The sequence below is a fragment of the Leptopilina heterotoma genome, unplaced genomic scaffold (genome assembly GCF_015476425.1).
Source record: "Leptopilina heterotoma isolate Lh14 unplaced genomic scaffold, ASM1547642v1 Lhet_172, whole genome shotgun sequence".
Lineage (NCBI taxonomy): Eukaryota > Metazoa > Arthropoda > Insecta > Hymenoptera > Figitidae > Leptopilina > Leptopilina heterotoma.
The window spans coordinates 442,829-469,795 of record NW_025110888.1 but is presented as its reverse complement, the minus strand read 5'-3'; the positions used below and the strand labels follow the sequence as shown (position 1 = coordinate 469,795).

The 26,967-nt window shown below is 31.7% G+C and overlaps 2 protein-coding genes across 4 annotated transcripts in view; one reads left to right on the top strand and one right to left on the bottom strand.

Moving 5' to 3' along the window:
• LOC122499688 (armadillo repeat-containing protein 6 homolog) overlaps positions 1-22,258 on the top strand; it is a 41,828-nt gene extending 19,570 nt beyond the window's left edge. The window contains exons 3-5 of the mRNA XM_043608162.1: positions 17,329-17,624; positions 21,111-21,376; positions 21,822-22,258. Coding sequence (XP_043464097.1) covers positions 17,329-17,624; positions 21,111-21,376; positions 21,822-22,187 — 928 coding nt within the window. The 3' untranslated portion in view covers positions 22,188-22,258. The remainder of the gene's footprint in view (positions 1-17,328; positions 17,625-21,110; positions 21,377-21,821) is intronic.
• On the bottom strand, positions 8,091-15,549 carry LOC122499689. 3 transcript variants are annotated; one of them, XM_043608163.1, is made up of 8 exons: positions 15,526-15,549; positions 14,300-14,419; positions 13,940-14,109; positions 13,629-13,831; positions 13,368-13,549; positions 13,132-13,285; positions 12,919-13,058; positions 8,091-10,936 (listed from the first exon to the last, which is right to left on the bottom strand). In XM_043608163.1, exon 8 carries the CDS (start codon positions 9,243-9,245, stop codon positions 8,211-8,213), a length of 1,035 nt encoding a protein of 344 aa, XP_043464098.1. In that variant the 5' UTR covers positions 9,246-10,936; positions 12,919-13,058; positions 13,132-13,285; positions 13,368-13,549; positions 13,629-13,831; positions 13,940-14,109; positions 14,300-14,419; positions 15,526-15,549; the 3' UTR covers positions 8,091-8,210. The 3 variants fall into 3 exon arrangements, with proteins under 3 accessions (XP_043464098.1, XP_043464099.1, XP_043464102.1); XM_043608164.1 differs by lacking the exon at positions 15,526-15,549 and having other exon boundaries at positions 13,940-14,097; positions 14,300-14,671; XM_043608167.1 differs by lacking the exons at positions 13,940-14,109; positions 15,526-15,549 and having other exon boundaries at positions 13,629-13,747; positions 14,300-14,671.
• Positions 22,259-26,967: the final 4,709 nt, after the last annotated feature.

Genomic DNA, 26,967 nt, shown 5'->3' with positions numbered 1-26,967 from the left:
TACCGCGTTTACCTACCAAAAATCTAAACACAAACTATAAGTCTCATTTATTTGCTTTTTTAATCACAACGATCGGATTTGACCAATTACTTTTACTCAGTGTTATTATGCCTTCTCGTAACATTCGTTACGAAATATAAATAAGTACTGCTGCAGTATTGAATTCTATTTTGGTGCATTTCGTTGGTTTGCACTTGGAATTGTTGTGTTTTCGTTCTCCAAGAGCAACAGGTCTTACGGCATTGGTACCTCTCGGGCTTGACGTAGGCAGAGATACGCGCGCTGTTGCTCTATCTCTTTGGTTCCGTTCGGCAGGGGTATCTATCGGTTGAACTGTACACGGAAAAAGTTCCGGCACGTCAGATGTACAGGTTGTGTCAAATTTTCTTCTACATTTATTTTGCACGCCATCTGTGCCAGTTTGGAGTATCTGACGTGCATTATGTACGTCTGATATCTCGAAATGGCACCTCAGACGTGCAAAATGAAATGTACTGCTGTTGACACTGTCCTCGGCGCATCTAATGTCCCGGAATTTTTTCCGTGTACGTTTTCCAGATTGCAGATTTGTCAGTTAAAGAGTGGTGTAGTTTGTAATACGAAAAGGAATTTCCCTGCGTATAAGTATCATGAAACCCACCTCTACCGTCAGGTCGATCCTGTCTGATGGTAATAAATATTGTAATTTCAAAGTGCAAGGGTGCGGATAACCAGGTTTTTGTTATACAGTCGATATCTGGATTGTAGGTCCATAATAGAGTTTCAAGTTCCGGTCTCTTGGGATGATACTTCTCGCATTCGATAATAAAAGTGTAAAAGATTTGTCCTGACATTTCCTTTGGATTTAGAGTTCTCCTACGAATTGAGATGATGTTATCTAGTATTTCGGGTAAGTGTTTAGAGCTGATGATATGCAGAGAAGGGTCAAGCTTAACGTCATAAGCGAATTCTTTTTTGCTAACAAGGGATGTTGAAATAAATACTTTATTCCCTTTTGAGCGAAGTATGGTGGAGACTAAAAAGTCATTGGCTAGATTCCAGGTTGTGGAGGAATGGGGGAGTGAAGAAATTGGAAATCTAGGTTCACAATGGAAGTTATTCTTGTACCAGAGTTATCTGAGATAAATTAGATATTTTCAACCTACTGAGTTAGCAAATTGGCATGCCCACGAGTTATATTGTCTTTTATCGAAGAAGTTGATGGTGTTGATGTTGTGAGAGGAAGATCAAGGAATTCAGCCTCTGCTAGGGCGGCGATGGATTGTTGGAAAAGCCTACTTTTTTATTCGACCAGTCCAAATTTCTTTTACTATTCCTGATCGACCGCGAGATGGTTGGTGTGAAGCAGAAGCCAGCTCATGCGAAGATGTTAGACGTGGATTGCCAAGTTTGTGAAGAGGAGAAGGTGCCATTATCAAATCCTGGAAAAGTGAAAATAAAAAAGCAAAACGTACCATAAAATAGACTCAGTTGTCGACTTTATGACACTAGTTTCTACGTTATTATTATTCTTGCAAAAAATATTAAAAGAGGAGAAAAACGCAGAAAGGAATTTGAAATTTCTTCAGATAAAAGCAAACGCAGAAAGACTATAAAATTATTTAGAGAATGTGGAATGGATCAAATTCATTAGCAAAAGGGGTTTTGATGGTTCTTCTGGATAAAGCAATAAGGAGAATAGCAATATTATTTGGTAAAATCCATTACCTTCATCATCACGTTTTTGTCGCCCTGTTATCATAGACTTTGCAAAAGAAACTCCTGAGAAAACAAGAAGCATTGTAAGTGACATTAAACTTCAAATTGTTGCTGTGACGTTCAAACTTGGAAGGCATAATTGAAAAGTACTGTACAATAAGCACCACATCTACCGTTTTCTAAAATTTTTTTGGTATATTCTAATTCCTCTCATAATTTATTATTTAAAGGTCTACAACCTCGATTCATTTATATGTATGATTCTTTTAATCACAAAAAACGATAAAAACAAAACAAACGTCGATGTCACTTTAATTTTATAGAACCACGTGATAAGTAGTAACAGACCTGAGATATCTTACTTACCCAAACCTGCGGTAGAGTAGCTAATATTGTTAGTTCTGGCTCTCCAGAATTTGGTTTTGGCAGTTAAGAAGATGGAAGCAATGATGTTGACTCTGAATATTGACTTTCTGTAAAATTAGTAACATCTGAACCAATAAATTTTAAATGCCAGGATCAGCGAATCAGTGAATGCCAGTAAAGCGAAAACCAGAAATGCTAATGTCCATTTGAGGAACTTTATTACAAACAGAAGCAAACCTTACAATTTCGTACTAAGGGATTCTTATGCTTGGGTTAGATCTCATCCACAAATCACACGCATCAATATAAGCAGATTTAAAAGGCTTCATGAAAGTTCGAACAAGCGGTTGCAACTTATGTGTCGTATAAGAAGGAATGCTCAACACATGTAAATGGTTTTTTTAGTATATTCAATGACACCCAAGTATTTATGGCTGGAATGTCCATCCAGGATCAGAAGCACTAGATCTTTTTCTGTGGGATTTGAATTTTTACGAAGTGCTTCATCCATTTCAAAAATAGTTCGGCACTCATCCAGCTATTTGGTTGAGCTTCACCTACACTTTCATTCGGTGCACTTATCAAGAGTAGATTATTTATTCGTGAACGTGGGAACACGAAAAAGAGTGTTATGAACTGCCCTCCAGCGTTTATTGAAATAAGTACAGTCACATTTTTTCCACGCTCTACCGATGTAAATTTTTCAACTTGTCGTTGGTTTTTTGTAGCTAAAACTTTACCATGCTTATGAACAATACTAACTCCAATCTCGTCGCAATTTAATATTTTAGAAGGTGTAAAATCAAACTATTTCTTCAAATACTCAAGGCCTTCAGAAGTCCTCAAGGATAAATTGCTGTTTTTTCATGAAAGAATAATAAAAATCCTTTCCCGCATACTTCTTTTCTGTATTGAACTGATAAGGTAATTTAAAATTTTCAGCTACTTGAAAGGTTAATTTCAGGAATGCTTGTTTGTTTAAATGCATTAGCCTCTTTGCCAAATCTTTGCAATGTTCTGACAATATTTCTTTATGTTCAGATGAAAAAGTTTTTTTTAAATGTCCCATAACTGGCTTAAAAGTAACCTCTTTTTCTTTCTTATTGCACTAATTCTGTCATTTAATGTACTTCTTGGTACCTGATAACGATCTACAGCTCGACGTGCTGAATGTCAATGAACTCAATGAAATAAACAACTTTATTGACTTGTTTTGAATCTTTAATTGACTAAGGTGACTATTTTTCTCTTTGAATTGTATTCAAGGGCTGGCTGTATTTGTGCATGCTGTAGAGTAATATTAGAAGTATTGAAATTCCAAAAAATATCCAGAATTGTTTAGACGTAATTTCGTCGAAATATCACGTTGATGGACAGTTATTTTAGCATAATTAATTTTTCTATTGGGTTTATATATGTTACAAAAATATATTATGATTTAATTCTTTTTCTAATTGTAAGGTCACGTCAAAATCAATTTTAATCTCTAATCAGAAACGTCTCTGACCATAATTGCAGTAAGAGAGGACTCATCGGAGTAATTGTACGTAGTTTATAAACTTTTTGAAAAAGTTCTGCAGTTTTTGTACTTTGTTTTGGTTTTGAAGAGCCAACTTCATCTTTATCATCAAACGATTGTTTTCTCAAGAACTTCTTAATTTTAGTATACGTATTGTATAATTTTCCACGAGCAGTTTTGGTAATGGGTACTTGGTATTCGCTCACCGTATGGAGTCCGGGTACCTATTGTAGTTTCTTTAACTGATAATTAGTGAATATTAGATTGAGCATTACGTAATTATGATTTCTGCTGTGAATTCAAGGAGAAGTGTAGTCAATAACAAGTCCAAATTTAAACCTTCGAAAGTAAATCAAAAGAAAATGTTAAACAATAATAAAAGGAAGAGATGTAAGAATACAATAAGTGTGAATATAAAAATAGGTAAGAACATTAACTTAACATTCGTTTATTGTTAAAAGAAATACTGTAGTATAACATTAGAAATTCATTTAAACATAAACTCTACAGAATTGCGATTGGCACGACAAGGTCGGCTGGGATACCTTGGCCCATAAGAGCTATAATCCCAATGTTAAAAAGCAATCTACTTCCTAGAGAAATTACTACACGACATAGAGAAACGGCGTTGATTTGGCGAACCTCCTCAATACCGTTGCTCCGGAGGGGAGCGGGGATGGAAAAATTGTCGTTGTAAGGCTGTAAAGCCAAAATGACGATTTGAAGACCGAGCGCCCTACCCGGGAGGAGACGGTTAGCATCACCGTCCCTCGCCCTGTCAAAATCCGCAGTTTTTAAGAGGGAGGGGGGCGACGAAGTATCCAGCGGGAACCTCATGGAGGTTCCGTCTCCGAGCTAAGCTCCGCTCACCAGATGTTGTGGTAGGTAAAAAAGAAGTATGATTGAATGACAAAATAAATAATTAAATAAATTAATGAGTGTCGTATGAAACAACTGTACAAAGTAAACAAAGTGAACTGGCAAATCGAACAAAATAGTAAAGAAATAAAGTAAACAAGGAAAGTAAGTGAACAGGTAGAAATCAGAACAAGAAACATAACAAAACGAGGCAAATTGGACTGAGACGGGGACCGAGGCAGGTAGGAGAGCCGCTCTTGTACAGCACACTTCGCTTTTTTAAGCATGGTTCTACTTCGCTTGACCCTTTGAAGGTCTAGTGCGGGTGGGACATTGCTTTTTTTTGCAATGCATTGTCACTCCGCTTGACCCTTTGGAGGTCTGGCGCAGGTGGAACATTGCGTGTGCTTCCCTTTCGAACACTGTTGGTGGTAATGTGCTATAGAAGTATGTACAGTTGGAGAGCTGCCAGTCTCTACACCCGGCACAATCACCTCTGGGTTCCGCTTTTCAAGGAGGGCGGATGCCAGATCTTTCCCAGTTAGCGCTGGGCTGCTGAGAATCCTCGCGGCGTCCTCCTGTGTTTTTGTTTTAATAATGAAACTCGCCGCACCCATTCTCCGCAGGCCGCACATCTGTACACCCTTCTTGATGGGGTTAATGGTGGACACGAGGATTTTCTTCACCTCGTCACTCGTCGCGTTAGCTAGGGAGGGGCCAGGGGTTATAAGAACCGCGGGAGGGAGAGGCTTAATTGTGTTCCTTTCGAGGTGCTTCTCAGCACCCCTGTTGCCTTTCTCTTTGCGGCTCGTCACCGTTGTGAACTCACCTTCACAGGTGAGCACTGCGGTTGGTTTCTCTACCATCGCCGCGGGGTTGAGAGTGGGGGTGCGTGCCATGCCTAATGTGCGCGCGCTACCTTCCATTCTAGATCGCGGCACCGGTACGCTACCCCCACCACCGTCACCACCACATTTTGCGGTGTACGCGGTGATGTTGGCGTAGTAGATTACGGAAGAGCGCCCGCCGCGCTCATGGGCATAGGCTTCCGCGCGTCACTCTTCAACTCGCAGACGCGCCCCTCCAAGAATGAGTTCTGTAGCAGGAGTTCAGAAATTATCCCAACAAGCTCCCTCATCCTCCCCATGATGACACCCATCTGTTGTCGAGTGATGCCACTTGCCTCACTCAAACAATAGGATTTCATTGCGCTCTCGGTCATCGCTGCACGAGTGCGGGGTGTCTCTAAGGTGAAGGAGGGGTTCAGGGTCGACCCCCGTCGACATGGGGTGCGTTTGTCCTCACTCTCTTCGCAGCGTGCCCATTTCCAACACCACTAATTATGCTATCCTCGTCAGAAGAGGAGGGAAGGGGGATGCTACCTGCACCGTCATCCTTCCCCCCTTTCCGCGAGGTGCGTTTGCTCTTACCTTTGGGTTTTTTTCGCGTTCCCGGGGTGTGTGAATACGTTGCCGCTTCCCTCTCCTTCGACGTCAACCTGCAGCTCTGACCAGTCGGAAGGGGTTGCCTTGGTATCCACTTCCTGCCCTGTGGTGCCGCTGCCAGCGGGTGTCGTCGCGGTGGCAGGTGTTTTCTTGATGTGGGTTATCCCCCACTACTTCTCCCTCCATGGGAGGAGTGGGTGGCACAAAAAGCACAACACAGAAATAGAACGAAAATAAAACACTTGTAAAAAAGAAATCAACAAAACAACGCGAACTGTAGTAATAATAAAGAAAACAAAAGAGAAGGGGTAAATGCCAGAAAGGCCAACTGCGCAAGCTCACTATTACAAGATACGTCCGTTCAGCTTGACTGCTCGGACGAGACTATAAACTCTGTACAGCACTTTTCTCACAGAGATGCTTCTCTACCTCAGTCTAATGCCCATAGGTGAGATCGTACCTATAGGTCCGAAGAGCACCTCGAGCCAAGTCCGTAGACTATCTGACGATTTGGGATCGTGTAGCGAAGTATATGTATACACGGAGAAAAAAATCAGGGCTTTGTGGTACGGAGGTAGTTCGTACTTTTTTCGCAGGAGCGCCTTTCTTGCCCATGGAGTATGAATTCATACGTTTCCAGTGCGAGAGACCTCTGGACTACAATACTACTTTAGAAGGGCTTTAGTTGTACGAACGCGTGCTACGTTCGTAGCGACGCCACGCGAATAAAGCATGCACCATCAAGGTGCTATATTTCCACGAGTTCCGTCCTATTTCGGCAAGGAGCGTCTTGCAAATACGCTCTCGTGAAAACGGGGTTCAGAACACCAACTCTAATATAAAGTCCAACTTTTAAAGCTTCTTTAAAATGTTTCTTAATAAATAAACTATAAAGTGTGAAACAAGACTGACGAATTTCATTATTAATAAAAATATAGTATATGATAAAGCAGCAAATAAAAAATGTAATGCATTTTGATAATTTTGTTTTAACTTTCAAAAAATTTAATTTTTATAAGTTTTCTAACTTAATAAATTTTTGATTTCTACACCTAAAAAATATTTTGTCCTACTTTGTACAGAAATGTCCTTAACTTCGGGTATATTAAGAACAAAATTCTGTTTTTTTTCCGACTGAATTATTAAACTTTAAATTTGAGTAGGAGAAAAAATTTTAATTAACTATTAATATTAAATTAGAAAAAACTGAATTTTTCATTGGATAAAATTTTAAATATTTAAATTTTTAATTGATTAACATCTAAAGTAAGTAATTGAAATTTTTAATCATTGAAATGTCAGGCTTCGAACTGAATAATTAATTTTAAAAGAGTAGCTCGTTTTAGATGATTCACAAGAGCCAAAAAAATTTGATTCTGTATTTTATTTTATTTCTCCGACTTTTTTCTAATTTTCATCAAAACTATTTATTTTTTCTTCTATCCTGTTAGTAACTTTAATTCTAAATTTTGGCGAAGTTAAATTATTTTCTAAATTTAATTCGAAATTCTTTAAAATATAAAATTTATTTCAATAAAATATGACAAAATATCCAAATAGTTAGAAATTTAGTTGAATCTTTTTAAATTATTTACTGGAATTTAAGTTTTTAAAAAATTTCTATTAGGTACAATATTTAAAAGGCTAATTTTCTTCATTTAAATTAAAATTACAGTCAAAAGTTATATAATTTTTGTTAAATAAGTATTATTTTTCTTATTTTTTTTAATTCTTATTTTTCAAATAAAATTATTCAAAATTTTTACCATTGTTTAAAAAAATAACAAAATTAATAATTTTTTCAAAATAGTAGTTTAAATATTAGGTATTACAGGTTTATAACAATTAAAAAAATAGTTTATTGCATAATTGAATAATTTCGAAAATTCACTTCTTATAAGAAAGTTCTTTTTGAATCGAATTTCATCAAAATTTCTTTTAAATAATTGAAATTTTTAGAAGAACTTTAATAAAATTTTTAAGAATAATTGAATTTTTTGAGGAATTTATTTAAAATTGTATTAAAATAATTGATAATCCTTCGAAGAGTTTTATTACTTATGAAAATAACTTAATTCTTTTCAGAATTTTAAAGTAATTAAATTCCTGGGAGTAATTTTATAAATTTATTACAAAAATTGAATACAAATTCATTAAAATTTGAATTAATTGAAGTTTTAAATTGAATATAATAGGGATAATTGCCTTTTTAATTGATTAACGTTTGAAATAATTGAAATTTAAATTCGGAATAAATTAATTTTGAGTGAAAAAACATTTTGGAAAATTTGTATTCTTGGAAAATTTTATACAGTTTTATAATTTCATAATTTGTATCTTGTAGCTACAAATTCGTTACCCTTTTTTGTGCATAGTAGGCATGGTGTTATTCTCGGTATAAGCTCAGCATTTATCAATAAATTCGATTTACTTGGATCAGATTGTACATTATACGCGTGGTACTGATGATTAAAGTAAATCGTTTTAAATTCGCTTGTTTCGAAGTAAATAGTTTTATCGTTGACATAAAATACAGTTTTAAGCATGCCGAATTGCGGACCGTTTTCAGCTATTCTAGTCACAAATACAGTTCCTTCTGAAAAGTTACTTCCGAGTATTTCTACATTTTTCAAAGTCATAACTTTTACATTACTTGACAAATTCGGTATCAAATTTTTTAAATGATTCTGAGCACTCGTATTAACTATCGGTCCAAGTACCATATCACCCAGAATAGGAGGGCAAAATTGTAATGTGTAGCACATTTTTAATTGATGTCTTATTGCAATAGTAAGTGGCAGGTTTACGTTCGATGTAGTTCCCAGAGCATATTCTTTTGCTTCTTTATTTTTCCTCTCAAATTTCATTGATGAATAGTGTACAACAGGACCATTTAACATTATCAGCCTCGGATAGTGAAGCCATATATGCATTTTAGGCTTTAATTTTCCGAACAGTTTCAAGTACTGCATATTGTGTTTCATTATAAGAATATTCAGAATTTGAATTTGGCCTTTATCTATTATCGGAGACATTAGAATGTCAACAATTTCTCTTAAGCAAATATATAGCTTCCAGTAACGATTATCAGCCGGAATCAAATCGCCAATCATTAATCCCAGATATCTGGTTAAGCACGTAATTTCTGACGCAGACTGTTTGATTTTTATTTTTCTTCCTCCTTTTTTCCCCACAGAATAATACAAAAGTCTTGGCTTGTTTTGTTTCTCTAAATCATTATATGGAAATGTTTCAATCTTCTTGTTTAGTAAATCCAAAGTTATCAATTTGTCTGCAATTAATCCATCTACTATTTTTGAGAGTGTGTAGTTAATAATTCCTTCTGGGCCATCGTGCATTACATCTCCGGAAATATTTTCATTAATGTCAAAATCCTCTAATTCGTTAAAAATACACTGTTCTTTAATTCCCGTTTTTTCAAAGTTGTTTTTTTTAAATCCTCTAAATAAGATTCAGTTGTTCTTAAAAGTTTTTCATTTTCTTCGATCATTTCTTTGCATTCTGCCATAGAAGCGGAACACATTCGACAAAAGTAATTTGCTGTAAAACTTAAAGAAAATCCGCAAATTCTGTTTTGTCCCATATTATCTCCTAATATTTGAATTAAGCGGAAAAAAAGATGATGAATTTTGCCTCCAATATTTATTTCTACGCCCTCAGTAGCAACCAAATGAAGATCTTCTATGGTTTTTCGAAATAGCTGTTCATTTGTAAATTGTTTCATATATTTCGATTTAAAAATTGAAGACACAAATACATTTCTTAACTTGGCAGACATGTGAGGAGGTAAACAAGCAAGAGAAATGTATGCTCCTCCCATTTTTTCTTCTCCAGCGTGGCTTCCCAAAGGATTTCGCGTCTCGAATTCGTCGAAATATAAATAAAGAGGCAATACATTCTTACCAAATTTTTTATATTTCTTCGCCCATAGATCAGCTTATAAAACATTTGACACGTACTTTTCTTCTTTACTTAAGTCATCCATGTAAGTGAAAATGGATTGAAGTACACCTGGAATTGAGAGAGTCGTCTGCAAGGTGTCCTTTAAAGAAACGTATGCTCCATATACAGGTTTCATTTCAACACGAACTGTTTGATCGTCATTGGTACTATAATGACACTCTTGTTCAATTTGAAAAAGTTGTGGAGGAATATACATGCAGTTTTCTTCGTACAATTTGAACCTTAAATGTTCAGTTGAAACTTGCTGGTCTAAATCTTTGACATTTTCTAAAACAAATTGTGTTTTCGAATAAGATGCCGCATTCGATATCGGCTTAACCTGATTTTCTAGTTCATTTTTAACGAATGGAATAAATTGTTCAAAAATGAAACTACTGAACATATTTATTATTAAATCTACATCCTTTCGAGAAATATGTGACAAATTATATAAAAAAGCGTTAATTTTAAAATCTCTTTACTTAAATTCTCCCTTTTAATATTAGGAACATGAGTGAAATCCATTGCTGCGAATGAATGAGTATTTTGTTTTACAAAGCAAGGTACGACGCAAGCAAAATATAACGCACGTAACCAGAACGAAGTCACAACATTAAACAACTCTTTGAGCCATTTTTTCATGTTATACATTAATAAAAATAAAACATATTTACGAAACCAAATAAATAAAACATCGTAATAAATTAAACAAAATTTAAAACAGAAACGAACGCAATTCAGTTCACTAAACTTGATGCAATTGGTTTATCACTTGAGCAACTGTACCAAGAATATTGGGAACATTGAATTTAAAAACCTCTCTCTCAAGAAATTGCCACACATGATTGCAAATATGTGAAAATTCTTTTTCAAGAACTTTAACGGATTGGAAACATATATCAACTGCTTTAGCAGGAGTCGCTACTTGGTAAGTGTGACTACCGATGACAACATATGCCGCTGTTATAGTATTTATACTTGTTCCATGAATTACAACGTATGGTTGTAGAACTAATTTATGCTCAGTGTGTAAAAGGTCAATTTTCTGATGAATTTCCTTTAAAATGTTTCCGATGTTTTCTTTCTCCTGCAAAACAATTAAGAAAATTAAAAATTAAAATTTATTACAAAAATTGAATCTGAAAAATTATTAAATTGGTAAAAGAAATAAGATTAAGAAAAGTTTTAAGGCGCAAAAATTGTTTTACTTAATTTGTATTACAGAAAATTAATGTTTAAAAAAATTGAATTTAAGAAAATTTCGAATTTAAAAAGGATTAAAATATGAAAATAATTCGATTTTCTAAAAACTTTATTTAAAAAATAAAAGAAAAAAAATTGGCCAAGGATTTTAGATATAAATATTCAAAATTCTGGACATTTGTCTGTTGTCAAAAAATGTAACTGTTGTCCAATTTATGAAATCAATGTTGCCACAAATATTTAATTTTATTTTTCCCTGATTTCCAGACAAAATTTCTACTTTTACTCTGACCCTAAAGAAAATTCTGATTCACTCTAAAAATTATTAGATACTCAAAAAAAGGTTCTATTACATTTATTTACAAATTTCTTTAATTGTAAAATTATTCGAAAACATCAATAACTTCTTTTTTAAATAAATATTTAATCATTATTATTTCTCCATAGGAATTAAAATATTGAAAAATTTCGAATTCAACAACTTATAAGAATATTATTATAAAAAATGAAGAAGGCGATCACTCCGAGTGATCGCTTTCTTCATGTTTTATAATAATTTAAATCACCATAAAATTTTGAATAATAATTTAATTATAATTTAATTTAATAAAATTCGTTGCAATAATTCAATTATTTTCATAAATAATAAATAATAATATAATTCATTTTTAAATCAATTTTTATTAGAAAATTCTAGAAGAATTCAATTATTTAAATTAAAAATAAGTAATTGAATGTTTGTTAAAATTTAATTTTCATACAAAATTTTACCAACAAATTTTTGAATAATTGAATTCTTTTGACAAATTTTAATAAAATTTTAAAGAATAATTACATTTTTCGAGAAATTTGATTAAAATTGTATCAAAAATAATTAATGTAAATTTTTCTAAACTAATTGGATATTGGAAAAGAATTTTATTACTTTTCAAAATAATTTAATTCTGTCTACGAATTTTATTTATGTTTATAAAAATTATTGAATTTCCTTGAAGAATTTTATTATTTATAAAAATAATTGAATTCTTGAAAAGAACTTTATTCAACTTTTTTTAAATAATTGAATTCTTGCGACGAATTTTATAAAAATATTTTTAAATAATTGATATTTTTCAAAAAATTTTATGAAATTATGTATTTTAAATAATTGAATTCCTTTGAAAATTTTATTGCTTATAAAAATAATTGAATTTTTTCGAAGAAATTTATTAAAAAATTTGTAAATAATTGAATTCCTGTGAAATTTTGCCAAGAATTTTTAAAAATAATTGAAATTCTGCGAAGAATTTTTACAATTTTTGAAAATATTTTAAATTTCTGGTATGGTTTGTAACTTTCTAAAAATTCAATTTTTTTTAGTATTTTTAACTAAAATTCTTCTATCAATCTAATATTATTTATTTATATATATTATAAGAGTTATTAAGAAATAACTTTTATTATAGAAATTATAAAAGTTATTCATTAAATAATTTATAAGTCATAATTTTGACACTTTTTGAAAAATTACGATATTTAAAAAGAAGTTATTGTTAGAAATAGAAAAAATTGAAGGTTTTGTATTAAAATTCGTAATAATTTCATAGTTTACGAGGCAAAGAAAAAAAAACATTAAAATTCAGAGTTTTCTCATGAATTTTAAAAACTCAATTTTTTCCAGTACTTTTACAAAAAATCCCTGACTTTCCTGACCTGCGGCAACTCTGTGAAATTGTATAAAAATACTACCCTCTTGAATTTTAAACAAAAGTTTGGTCTCTTATAACAACAAAATATTAAATTAGACTAACATTTGCCAATCTAAAAAAGAAACTATCCCTTTCAATATTTTATTGCACTTGATAGGATATGAATATATAATTATACCTTTACGTGGTAAACGAAGCAACTCGAAACTTCAGTTTTTTCAGGATTCCAGACTTTTCCGTAACTTGACTTGTTCGTTAATTTTGTTATTTTCTTAAATAACAGAGGCAGTAATAGTAATGCGACGTTGTTATCTATTTCTGAAAAGTAGTGTAAATTATCATTATGAAATCCAGAAGTGTTTATTATTTTTAAATTACAAGAAAAACATACCTTCAGTTGAATTTTTGTATTCTTTTAAAATGTTTTTAATATTTTGGTCTCTTTTCGATTTAGCCAATTTGATGATCTTCTTTGCAGTATTTGGCCAGTTTTCCTCAAATGTATTTGAGGACTTCTTGAAACCAGTACAAAAATCTTCCTGTATCTTCAAAGTATATTTAATATTAATGGAAATTATTAAAATTTGCTGTGGTTAATAATAAATTAAACAATAAATTAAAACTCACCTATGTGTAGCCTAGTGGATTCCGTAATACTGGAAATGTCTGAAAAATTTTCACAAAATCCGATTTCGAGAAAAATAATTTTTTTTCTTGAATTGCTGTATTTGTCCACTTTTGCTTATATTCGTCGTCAATTATATTCACTGGTACTTGTAACTCTGCGAATGCTTCACTAAGCCTTTCGTCTAAAATAGATAAATACAAATAAACAAATGTAAGAAGAGATAAAATCAAAAAAAGAAAATGTTTATACAAATAAAGTACCATCGTCCACAATTTTTCGACTTCTTGATGTTTTTATAATATTTATCGCAATTGCTTTCTCTCTCAATTTTGCGTAGCAGGTTTGAAGAGTTCCATGAGCATCAATTTTACGATTACTTCTGGAATAAAACGTTTCCTTTAAGTAACGCGGAAAAAGTTCGGAGACACTTTCGGCTAGGAATTCAAGTCTGTCTGCAGTTATTCTATGGGAGAAAGAGAAAAAAGCATGTTAATACAAAAAATTTAAGTCACAATAGAAATTATACATCTTTTTGTATTACATATATTTTTGAATGTTTTTACATACTTACGAATATGAATTTGTGCGGTAAATTTCGTGATATATTAAATTTTTCGATACTTTGTAAATAGAGAAATAGGTTTGCTTTTTGGTTTCCAATAAAAGTTGTCTGTTATTGCTAATTGATTCGTAATCATAGGCTTCAATTAAAAAATTGCCTTCACCTGACTGAGACAAAACCTGATAAGCATAATTTTCAAGCCTTGGATTTGACACTTCTTAAGGGGATGTCAAAGTCGATGCGATTTTCCCATTGAAGCTCAATGCAAAAATCCAATCGACTTTGACATCCCCTTAAAGAGAAAATTGGATTAGAAATATTAAATATGTCAATTGTAGAAATTTTACTGTTACTTATTAATTTTCATACCAATCTCGATTGTATTAGTGCCAGAGTTTTTTTCTGAATGTTGTTGAAAAAGGCTGCCGTTATTGTTATCTACTACAATTATTTCATTTTGAACTGTCAATGTTGCATTAAACGTGTGATCTACAATAAATATATAGAAGAAATAAATAAGCTTAATAGTGTCATTAAATTAAAGGTTAATTATAATGTCAAAGATTTTCTTATTACGAACACTATATTTAAAAGGATAGTCAACCAACTTGTGGATAAAATTTATTTATATAAATTTTTTTCAGAGCGGTTTTAACTGTCCTTAAAAATAATAGCATACCCAAACCATATGAATGTTGTGTATCTGTAGGGGACACAATTGGAGAATACTCTTCACTCATACTTTCGTCGTTATTACAATTCATTGTTCATTGATTTAATCCTATGCAAAGAAAAGTAAAATAAAGCAAAGAGAAAAAAGTAAGAAGGAAAAAGAAATAAATTGTATAAGTTTAACCCTCCGTCACACACCTAGGGAGGGATTCCCTCTACGGTTTCAGCATTTTTTAAATAACTTTTGTTTTCCTTATTTCTATATAAAATCAGTTTCTATACCTTTCGAAAATTTCCTCCTCAACACATTTCTAAAAAAACATTTAGTTTAAACATAATTAATATTTAATTATGAAGCTTCAAAGCCAGAAAAAACTCGAAAAAGTGAGGTTATGTTAAGTAAAAAAATCAAGTTTTCAAAAGATTTTTTGTTCCACTGTTGGTTAATGACAAAATTATATTATAAATATAATTAAAATGAATTGTTTAATGATTTTTATGCTTATTAATTATTATTATTATTTATTATTATTTATTTTTTTGCTTTTTCATTTTTATTTTTGAAACCAAAAATTAATTTTATTAATTTTATAATTTAGAATAATTTACTACATATTTGTAAGTTTGTGTTAAAATTAAATTTTTGTTGATTCCTTCGTTTATATTGTAATGTCGCTTATTTTACAATGTGGTAAAGAATTCCCTCTAAACGTGTGTAATGTTGTAATCATTTATAAGGTGTGTAACGGAGGGTTGACAATAACAAAATAATATTGATAATATATAAATGTTAATACAATAAATATCACAACAAGATTACACAGTGGCAACAAAAATTTGTTGATATAAAAAGCACTTTTAACATTAATATCATTATACAAATTTATTGTTAATCAATTACAAAATTTCAATGATTAACTTACTTTTAAACCAGTAAACGATTATTTTGTTAAACAACTATTTATACAAAAGGCACAAACCCCCACATACCGACAATGCAGATCAAAAATAGTTAAAAATCTGCAACGACCGTTTCTTGTAAAATATAAGGAATTATGACCTATAAATTTGTGAAAGTCATTTTTTATTATAAATACATAGGATGAGTATTTTATTTGTTGTAATTATTAAAAAAAATATATTGTTAGAAAATTAAATATGGTCAGTTTCCAAGAGCCCAAACTGCAACGACCTTTTCTTGAAAAAAACAAAACAAAATAATTTTTCCATTTAGCAAACTTAATTTTAATAAAAAAATACACATAATAAGATTCATTACATATGAAAACAACAATAAAAAACTTTAATTTATGTAAACTGTTTTGTATAGCAATTTACAACAAGAAGTACACATGTGACAGCTTTTAGTTGTTCATAGAACCAAGAGATGGCGCCAAAGGTTCCAAAACTGACAAATTTTGATTATTTTTAGCTTTAAATTAACAACAATAAAATATAATGTTTTCTTTTCGAGTAGAAATTCATTAGTGATGAAAGACACACAATGTGAGACATTTATTTTGTTCAAATTGTTAAAGAAAAATTAATGCTAGTAAATTAAATATCAAGTGCCACCGAACAGCTGTCACATACACACTTTACAAAAAATAAAGTTTTTATTTATTCCTGAATGGCAAATGAGTCTCATCCTCCGTATTTTCCTACAAAATTAAATTTCCCAAATGGAAAAATTATTTTGTTTCGTTGTTTTCGAGAAATGGTCGTTGCAGTTTGAACTAGTAGTCAAAGATTTGTTACAGGGAAACTGCCCATATTTAACTTTCTAACAATAATTTTTTTCAAATAATTAAAACAAATAAAATACTCATCCTGTGTATTCATGATAAAAAATGAGTTTTCCAAATTTATAGGTAATAATATCTTATATTTTCCAAGAAACGGTCGTTGCACATTTTTAATTATTTTAGATCTGCAATGTCGATAAGTGGGATCCCCTTAATCGTGAAATTAATAAAATGAATCAAAACCAGATCTGATCAAAACACGTGTTCTGTAGCCGGTTTTCAAAGAGAGCGTTCAAGAGCGTATTTGCAAGACGCTCCTTGCCGAAATAGGACGGAACTCGTGGAAATATAGCACCTTGATGGTGCATGCTTTATTCGCGTGGCGTCGCTACGAACCTAGCACGCGTTCGTACAATTATAGCCCTACTATAACGTGGTATTTTAGTCTAGAGGTCTCTCGCACTGAAAACGTATGAATTCATACTCCATGGCAAGAAAGACGCTCCTGCGAAAAAAGTACGAACTACCTCCGTACCACAAAGCCCTGATTTTTTTCTCCGTGTAGGTTCGCTCTGTCGCAACGCAAGGAGAGCGAGTGGTGGGTGGAGCGGAGGCAGGCAACGCAAGTTTCGTGCGCGGTCGTTACTCTCTTTTTGCCTTCGCGCTGAACGCGACTACGATGGCTGTGTGTGACGTATTCTATTGCTCTATATATTAATATATAGACCATCGTTACAGCAGAAGTGTAATATGTTGACGGATTTTCAAATTAAAAAACAGACCAAATTTGTACTGATCAGATTTCGTTTGATTTCCGTTAGAAGTCGACAGTCTTATCGTAATTCTGATAAGAGAGAAATTTCAAACCTTTTTTAAAGACAATTTACTGTAAATCATGCATAATAACTAAACTAACGTTTAAAGCCTTTTGTCAAAATCACTGAAAATTGTTCATATTTATAATTAACTATTATTTTACAGAATTTTAAATACAACGAATGATACCGAGACACTCCAGTGCTTATTAAAATGGATTAAAACATGTTGTATTCAACACGAAATTAATAGACAAAATATATTTAGTACAAATATTAATGAGAAATTGATGAAGATACTAATTAATGAAAATGTAACAGGGTCTGAAGTGAAAAATGTTTGTAGCGTTTTAAGAGTTTTGGTACTAGATGATGATGTGAGACATGAATTTGGAAAAGCACATGAACATGCTACTTCTATTGCCAAAAGTTCTCTGAATGTTTTAACTGGATTATTATCAAGTAGGTATACATTTTTATTTGTGACTTAACCTTTAAAGTGCTATGTGCCGAAAAATCACGCTCAGTGCTACCTCCGGTCTGTCAGAGCGCTATTCCCTTTTTACGGTTTTTTAGTCATTTGTAATTTTCTAAAGACAACTATTGTAAATATTTTTCACTTTTTAACATAAAAAAGTCATTTCTACATTAATTTGATTAAATTTTTTTTATTTTTACATATTTTACAATTCAAAATTTAAAGAAAAAATTTTTTTGAAAAAGTTGTCACTTAACAGATTTCTATAAAATATGAAGCTACTGAAAAGCTCAAGTTCGTATCTTACTTTAAAAAAAAAGTTATAAAATTTTAAGACCAAACCTTTGTAGGCCTTAAAACTCAGGGATGTTTCATGGAAAATCTGAATAGTCGTAAGTATTTTTATGTTAAAGGGGCTTCACCTACTGCAATATTCCATTATACATCCCTGACTCCCAAAGCCCAGGTATAGTTTACTGGTGAGCCATGTTTCCGAGCAGCAAGTGGCACTAAATTTTTTCTGACATTTTTTTTCAATTCAATATTCAATCCAAAAAATGCCGTTTTTCTTAAAAATTGAAATTATTAATTAACAACTTTTTAGCTTAAATATTTTTGAATGTTGCGTTGTACTGGATATTTTACAATTTGTCGCAAAGCTGTATCTTCATTCTAAAGCCAGATAGCACATTAGCATAAAAATGCTCATTACAACGATAATTAACATAATTTTAGGATTTTTTAAACTTCTTTATAATGGTTAATTATTAACAAATCTGTTATATGTTTTGTAAATTTTTTTCATTGTTAATAACATCACAGGGACTAGTGAAAGTACATACATTTTATAAAGTATCATTTTTAAGGGACATTTTTATACATATTTGATTACAAATTAGGAACAAAATTTTTTCCAGTTAAGAATAGCATACATTTATTTGCACAGATAAACTACGCTTTATTAACTGTTTATTCCAAAATTAAAAAATAAAATTTAAAAGAGATATAAGTTTGCAAAGTTAACAAATTCTGAGGGGCAAAGACTTTCTGTGCGGACATTAATTAAGTCGAATAATGTAGAAGTTAGGATGAGAAAACGTTTTTTCAAAAAAATTTTAGTTTTTCCTTGACAACGCAGTTTATTGAAAAAAATTCCGCCGACAACACAAATCTCCACCGATATCAATTTTGGTTTTTCTAAAACTCTAAAAAAGGTTTCTCCTACTCGCATTTGCCTCGACCACCTGTCTTAATGTTAACTTTATGTTAACCTTCGTGTGAGGTAGATGGACCGATTTGTCTTCGTCAGTTTCTCGTTACTTGTTATTTTGTTAATTTGATACTCCGTGGGTTTTACAGGGTGTCTAACGGTCAGGGAAGTCAGGGAATTTTTTTGGTCAGGGAAAAGTCAGGGAAGGGCAGAAATTTCATTGAAAGTCAGGGAAATTTCTAAAAATTTATACAAAAATTTAAATTTTTTGTGAATAAAAATTTTATTTAATTTAACAAAACTTACAAGATTTTTATTATCGTTTTGTTTCTATCATTAGATATTAATTTATTGTTAAGGTACTACTACACTTTAGAATTTAAAAAAATTTTATTTTTTTTATTGTATTTTTTAACTCCTTATGACTTCAGAAAACACATCCTAAAGTATTTATAACCAATTGTAAAAAATAAAAGTAAATTTTTCAAAAAATATTCAATTAATGTAAAAAGTCATTGACAAATTAAGTAAGTCTTTAAGGGGATGGTGGGGTCCAGCTTTTTGTTACGACCACTAGAAACATTGGTGCTAATGTATGTAACAGTGTCTGACATCAAAAAAATGGTGGGGTTTCAATTTGCAAAAGAATTTTAGGTAATTTATGGATGGCCTCTAACGATACATATAAGTTTAAACGCGTTTTTCTCAAATTGCGGACAGTTTATCTCTGAATCTACTGAACCGATTTTAATAAATGATAACTCGTTTTGTTTGTTAGCATGTCCTGTGTGACAATTTACCAGAAAATGGTCAAAAAATTAAAAAAAACATTTTTGCAGACTAGAAAAATACTGAAAAACATAGTGTATTTTTAAACAAATTATTGAAACATCTGCTATTTTTTTATTTTAGTCGATTTTTCATTATTGGTGGTAGATTTCTATGCAAGACACCTTCCTTTTTAAAAAGCAATTTGGATTTTTTGTTTCCGATTTGTCAATCTTGAGATAAACTGTCCGCAATTGGACAACTAACTTTTTGGTGTTTCGATCTGAATGCTGTCTGCAGATTATGATATTAAATAAAAATTAAAAACAAACTATTATTTTTATTCTCCAAATATGTACTAATATAGGCAAAAAAGTTTTTTTAATATTTATAATAAAAGATCTGAGAAATTTTTTTTAAAATTTGGTCTTTTAAGAGCCTTCTAAAGTGTAGTAGTACCTTAAATATGTCAGTTACCATATTTTTGTCGCAAGAAAGCAAAAATAAAATTAGTTAAAAGTCAGGGAAAAAGTCAGGGAATTTTTTTCTCAATCCTTGTTAGACACCCTGTTTTAAGGTCATTACTTACGAATCAACAGATTAGCTTGAAATTCATTACTCGGGATTCGAAATCAGCCACCCTAGAAAACCCCGAATAATGATTTTCAAGCCAATACGTTGAATTTTTAAAAAAATGTGGTAACCATATTGGATCCGCCAATTTGAATTTTTAAATTCGGACATCGGATTCGTAATCAGCGATCCCAAAAAACACTGAGTAATATATTAGCAAAATAACAACTAACGGGAATCGAAAACCTCCCATCACGTCAGGATTTTGAAAAAAGTGTTCTTAAAAATTTCTACTAGGTAAATGCAAGTGATCAAAGTTGCGTCAAAAAAATTGGAAAAATTATAATTACTATTAAGATGCCTAAAAGGAATTAGTAAAATCCGTTATTTCAAAAAAATGTTTAAACTTTGAATAAAGTTTTGCATTATATTTGATTTTTAAAAATTATTTTTTAGTTGTAAAAGTCCCTTCAAAATTTTTATAATTTTTTCTTTCAACTTTCGTCACTTGCATTTTATAAAAAAATGTATGTAGATAAAATCTTGTAAGGAATATCAATTCTACAAAAAAATAAGATTAAAATGAGTCTATGAAAGTTAAAAAAAGTTAATTTCTTTGAAAGATATACAAAAATTAGTCAAGTCACTGAAAATAGGATTTTTCTTAAATATCTTATTGAAAAATTAATATTTTTTTGTTATTAAGGTGTCATTTTTTCAGAATTTTATACATTTATTGAAAATACATAGAAAAAATGTTTAGTTATTATAAATTTGTTTATTATATTAAGTTATATTGTATTCAGTTTATTATTATAAATATTTGTAGAATTACCTACAAATTTTTAACAGGTTTGTGTACATTTTTATGATTAAATTTTTTAAATATTATAATAATTTAATGATTTTGTTTACGCAGGATTCAAATTAGATAAATCTATTACTGGAGATATAATGCTCACCCTTGCAACTTTATTAGTAAGAAATGAATTTTGTGAAGTTGTTGATAATGCAGGTGGTCTAAAAATTCTTTTGGATGTGATGATTGACCACCCTGATGTTGAGAAACTGAATGTTCAATCTCTGAAATTGATGAAAGCTCTCGCTGGAAATGATAATGTTAAAGCACGTATTGTAACTGCCGGAAGTGCTCCTCTTATTGTTTCAGCAATTAGTAGACTGAAAGTAAGTTTTCCCTTTTATCCGGACTCTTTATATTGCAAGATTGTTTGTGAATCACGTTTAGAGTATGTTTTCATCAGAAAGTACCTTCTTTTATTTTTCCTTTAGAACTATGCTGTTTAAGGTGGTTTTCAAAAGGTCAATTACTATATTTAACAATACTTGATTACATACTATATTAACAATACTTGACATCCTAAAAATTTTTTTATATAATTTCGAAACATGTAGAAGAAGTGAAAATTATTCTTTAGTAATGGGGTAAGGGTGGGTTACATCTTCTCTCTTCACGTTTGGTGCGCGCTAAATAATTTTTAATGTTATTAAATAAGGGAGAGTGGAATAAAAAGTGACCACTGAGTAAAGAATCACTCATATGAAGTATTTTTGTAATTCCATTTTTCAGAAGATGAAAAATTTTGTTAATTAATCAATAACAATTTTTCAGAATTCCCAAGCAGTTGTAATTGCCGGACTAGCTTGCATTTCTGCCTTATCATTAAGAAGTCCCTCAAACGCTGGAGTATTTTTTGATTGTGGTGCACCAGTTGTTATCGTCGATGCAATGAAAGCTTATCCTGAAAGTTTAAATGTTCAGCAACAAGGATCTTGGGCTATAAGAAATATGTCTGTTAGAAATACAATTGAAGCAAAGGAATTTATTGAACACGGTGTTGAGAGTGTTTTAACAAAAGCTGTTAATACTCATGGTGAAACATTAGAGAATGATATAAAAGCTGCATTAAGAGATTTAGGGTTGAAAGTAAATTTAAAAGAAAGATGGACTGGGAAGGGTAATTTATTGGAAAATTAATCTTGAAGTCAACATTTTTGAATAATTATATTTATAGTATTTTTATTTTTTATAATACATAGATATAAAAAATTAAGCTTTTCAGTTACAGTAACAAATTTGATGAGATTTTATTTAATGTATTAATTTATGAATTTATATTAATGAAATTGACATACAATAAATTTATAATTAAAATATTTCAGTTTCAATTCTTTGATTTGAATTTAATTTTAGAAGAATTGAAATTTTTTACTAGAATTTGAGCAAAATTGCTTATAAATAGTTTTACTTTATCGCATAAAAAATTAGAAATAAGTTATTTTATCATTTCAGCCATTCTAAAATCACTTATTAAATCATAATTTTATTTTTAATCCAATAATAATATACAATTATCATAACACAAACAAATTCCTAGGTATGAAAGTTAACAAAAATTGAAATACTTTTTTTAAAGAAGCTTCCTTCATCTTCCGCTATTGTACTAAGGTCGGAAAATGAACATGTTCGTTTTTATTTTTTTAATTTTTATAAGTATCAATGTAAATCTGTTTATATATTAAAATTGAAGTATTTTAACAAAAAAAAGTAATGTTACATCTAATTTATTGTAGTAAATTTTTTGACATAGTTTGGTGAAGTTGACTCTAAAAAAAGGCGGTTTGCTATAGAAACGATTCCGCCATTTTGAATTATCAGAAACATAAAAATAAAAAAAACATTTAACACTAAAGCTGAAAAATCTTAAACTGCGTTTTTCTCAAATCGCTGTTTCTTTAAATCGGCTGCCTAATTTTTATTGCATATTGTTCAAAAATATGTTCTTTAGTGGTTATACCTAAAAATTTTTTTAAAAAATTCAATATTGTTTGTAACTAGAAAATGATGGGAAATTAGGTAATTAAAAAATTTTTTTGTTTAAAGTAGTACCATTTTTTTAAATTTTGATTTTTTAAGGTAATTTTAGGTATAATCATTACATTAGTAATGGCCTAAACAAAAGAGATGGTCATCTCATAATACTAAATATTGCTAAAGTTTCCTTTAATCTTTTGTACAATTTTTATTTAAGTCAAAAGTGACTTTTTCCTTATTCACATAAGTTCTAATAGGTTTTATCACATTAGAATGACTTGAAACATTGACATTAGAAATCTTACTATGATTACTAGAAAGTGTTTCACCTGACTAATGTAGATTAAGAGGAACGAAAAACGCTGGTTTCAAATTTTCGGTTGAAAGAAAATCTTTCCTTTATATTTATGTTCAAATGGAGCAGGCTTGACCAGTCGCATATGCTCAAGGAATTCCTCCAAAAAAATTTGAGGATCAGGGGCAAACTTCTCAGGTAGAATCAATTCACCAGGCACTTTCAAAGTTGTTCCATAGAGATACTCCGAAGAAGACGAACCAGAATTGAGAACATTAGATATGAGACCCAACAAAACAGTTGATAGAACACGAACCCACTGCTGATTTGAATGACATCTTATTGCTGCCTTTAAGGTACGATGCCAACGCTCGATAATACTATTTGCTGTAGACTGATATGCAAGTGGTTCGAATTCAATGGCAACCGGACAATTTCAGCAAAGATGAGAAGATTTGTAACTAGAATTGAAAATGGGAAATCCCTTCATCAACAAAAGCACTGTAAACGGTAATACCTCAACATTTTGAAGAGAAATGTCCCCAGGCCACCTAGAAGACCGATCGATCAACGTTAAGCAATATTTGTAACCATCACATTCCGGCAAAGGACCAAAAATTTCCATATGAACAAACTACGGGAGTTTTATCAGGACCCTACAATAGCCAATTACTATTGGTTAAAAGCGTAAATTAAAGGTTTGTGGTCGGTTGCAATATGAAAATCTCTAAAGGCTAAAAAATGTTTAAAATATTTTACAGCTTCATGAGCAGCAGTCAACTATCTATCATAAGTGCTGTATTTTATTTGAGCCGAATTGAAACAATGCGAGAAAAATGCTAAAAGCTTCTAAGAACCATCACGAAACTGGTCTAAACCAGCACCTATACCATGATCAGACGCATCAGAAACTACACGAGTACACGGAAAAACCTTTGAGAAGTCTGCCTTCCCACTGTCACAAAATTTCGCTTCTCACTGCATGGAAAGTCTGATCGCCCGCCACTGGGTGCGTAGCATTACCGTTTAAGATAGACAAACTTCCCAAAAAGTTTAGAAAATTACAACTGGGTACGTTGGTCACCCAGTTTGGGAGTGCAGATGAACAAGTTTAGTGGTGGCGCTGACGCATAAGCTTCGGGTGAGCAGACTGCTTAAAGGTTTTTCCGTGTAGGGGCGTCACAATCAGGCAGGATGAATAAGGAGCACAACATTTGCAATACTCGACCTACATTTTTCGAATGCTTCAATATCAGTCAAAGGAGTTCAGTCAATGGGACGAAGATCATTTTTGCGAGATTCATTAGAAACATTGCCGATAGGTGGCGGCTTTTGAGCACATGTTTGTGCGTGTCTCGGCCTTTTTTATATAGTTTAACCGGTTTATAAGTTCGGTTTAATTTTTCGGTGGAGTGTCTTCAAATTGTGGTGCTTCCCTGAATTTATTATTTGTAATTTTTCACTTGAATTTTGCATTTGTTTATTGTAAACTTCGGTTTACATTTCCTAACCTCATTTTGGACAGTGGTTCATTAACAAGGTTTTCTTTTTCATTAAAGTGAGTTTGCAACTTAAAATTTTTTTTGTGAACATTTCATTTTTACAAATTTGTACTTTCTCGTAAATTGATAATGTCATCAGCACTAAATATGGAGAAGTGTACAAAGTGTGGTAAAGATATTGCACGTGCTATTCCTACGTTTTGTTCTAAATGTAAACTTCCTTACCATCGGAGCTGTGCAATACAGACCTCAACTTTACCTGATGGGTCGTATTCTAAGTGTTGTGAGCCGAGGTTATTGCCCCCGTCAGCTGATTCACAAAGCTCAAACTATGATGTCAAATTCAATACTATTATGGACGCCATAAATCAGCTGGCGCAAACAATTTCTCTTAATGTCACTACCATGAATGAGAATTTTAAGGAAGTCAATGTTAAATTGGATGAGACACTTTCCAGAGTTATCAATATGGAGGGTAGAGTGGTCGATTTGACGAATCGTCTTGCTTTGGTTGTGGAAAGAATTGACAAGATTGAAGCGGGATGTTCGCGGTTGGACAATCCAACAATCGAGACTAATGCTTGTATTAATGAAATAGTTGATCGGTCAGAAAGAAAGTGTAATTTAGTTCTATTTAATCTTCCTGAAGATAAAACACCTAACATAGACTCTAACACTTTAAAAACTGTTGTCAGCAACAAATTCACAAAGTTTAGTAATTCAACTGATCTTGATGGAATTCGAACATTCAGAATTGGTGCTAGTGCGCAGGTCTCTCGAAAGCCACGCCCTGTCAAAATCGTATGTGCGACGGAGGAGAGGGCACAGGCGATTTTGCGATCGTTCGTGGCTGCTAAAAGGGACTCTGTAAAATCAGTGGACTTGGAGAATTTATGGATGTCGAATGATAAAACGACGATGCAGAGGGAGGAGATCAAGAGAGTGAAGGAGCAGTTAGCTGTGCGTCGACGAGAGGGAGAAGCAAACATTTCTTTGGTTTTTCGTCGTGGAGTCCCCACAATTATTAAAATCCCTCCCCGCAAACGTATTTCTACTCTCACACTTCAGATTGGCGGGTAAACAGTTAGCCAATCCAACTGTAATACCTAGTTTTGGCTTAATTCTTCTGTCTTCTCTTCAGTGTTATGTATTTAGCTAATTTTTTGTGTGTGGAATTTTTTAGTTAAACTCATTTAGAGTATTGTGCCTTATTTTTCAAAATAACATTTTGTTAAGCAAACAATCTTTATGTTACTCATTTAATTTTTTAAATATTTTTACAGTTTCTATAACGTTTAAAACATCTTATTTCATTCAGAATTTTTAATTTTATTTTTTATGTAATTTTACTAATTGTTTAAAATTAATTTTGACAGAGAAACAAATTTATAATTTATCGTTTAATAATGACAGATTTGCTTGAATCTTGTTACTCGGGGGTTTTTGGGGTCGCTGATTACGAATTTAACGTCAGATTTATAAAATTCAAAATGGCGGATCCAATATGGCGATCGAATTTTTAAAAAGTAGTTGGACTTTTACGAAATTTGGTATCTAGGGGTTTTTGGAGTCTCTGAATACGAATTTAACGTCAGACTGTTCAAATTCAAAATGGCAGATATAGTACGGTGGTCAAATATCTTTATGTTTCTACATGTGTCTGCATCCAGGGCACCTCCACGCGGTGACGGTGGTCAACGGAGTTTGTCCGTTATCCGGCTAAGTCCCTGGATAATGGCTTTGATGCCGTCATGACAGACACACGTAGGAAACGTGTTACGATGCAGGGACTTGGAACCCCAGTATCGGCGGTTGAGAGTGAGAAAGCAGGCTTTCAGGCGTCGTCATCCAGCAACTGCAGCTCTTCATTGGTAGGAAACTTGGCTAATGTAGAGTACAATACGACAAGAAAACAACCTGTTATAGACTTACACTCTTATATTTGTAGCAAAAATCGAGACTTTTTTTGTTACATTTGCAGTAAATTCGAGGTAAAGTCTTTGCGGAACAGTATTGACGAAGAAGTACGTAAACTGTATAATGAAATCTTCAGTTTTGAGATTGATCAAACTTCTAATTGGGTTCCGAGCATCATTTGTAATAGTTGCAGGAAAATGATCTTTGGTTGGAAATCTGTTAAAAATAA

Coding starts and splice junctions, on each gene's coding strand:
- LOC122499689 (XM_043608163.1), bottom strand. CDS start 9,245: ATGCACGATGGCCCAGAAGGAATTATTAACTACACACTCTCAAAAATA.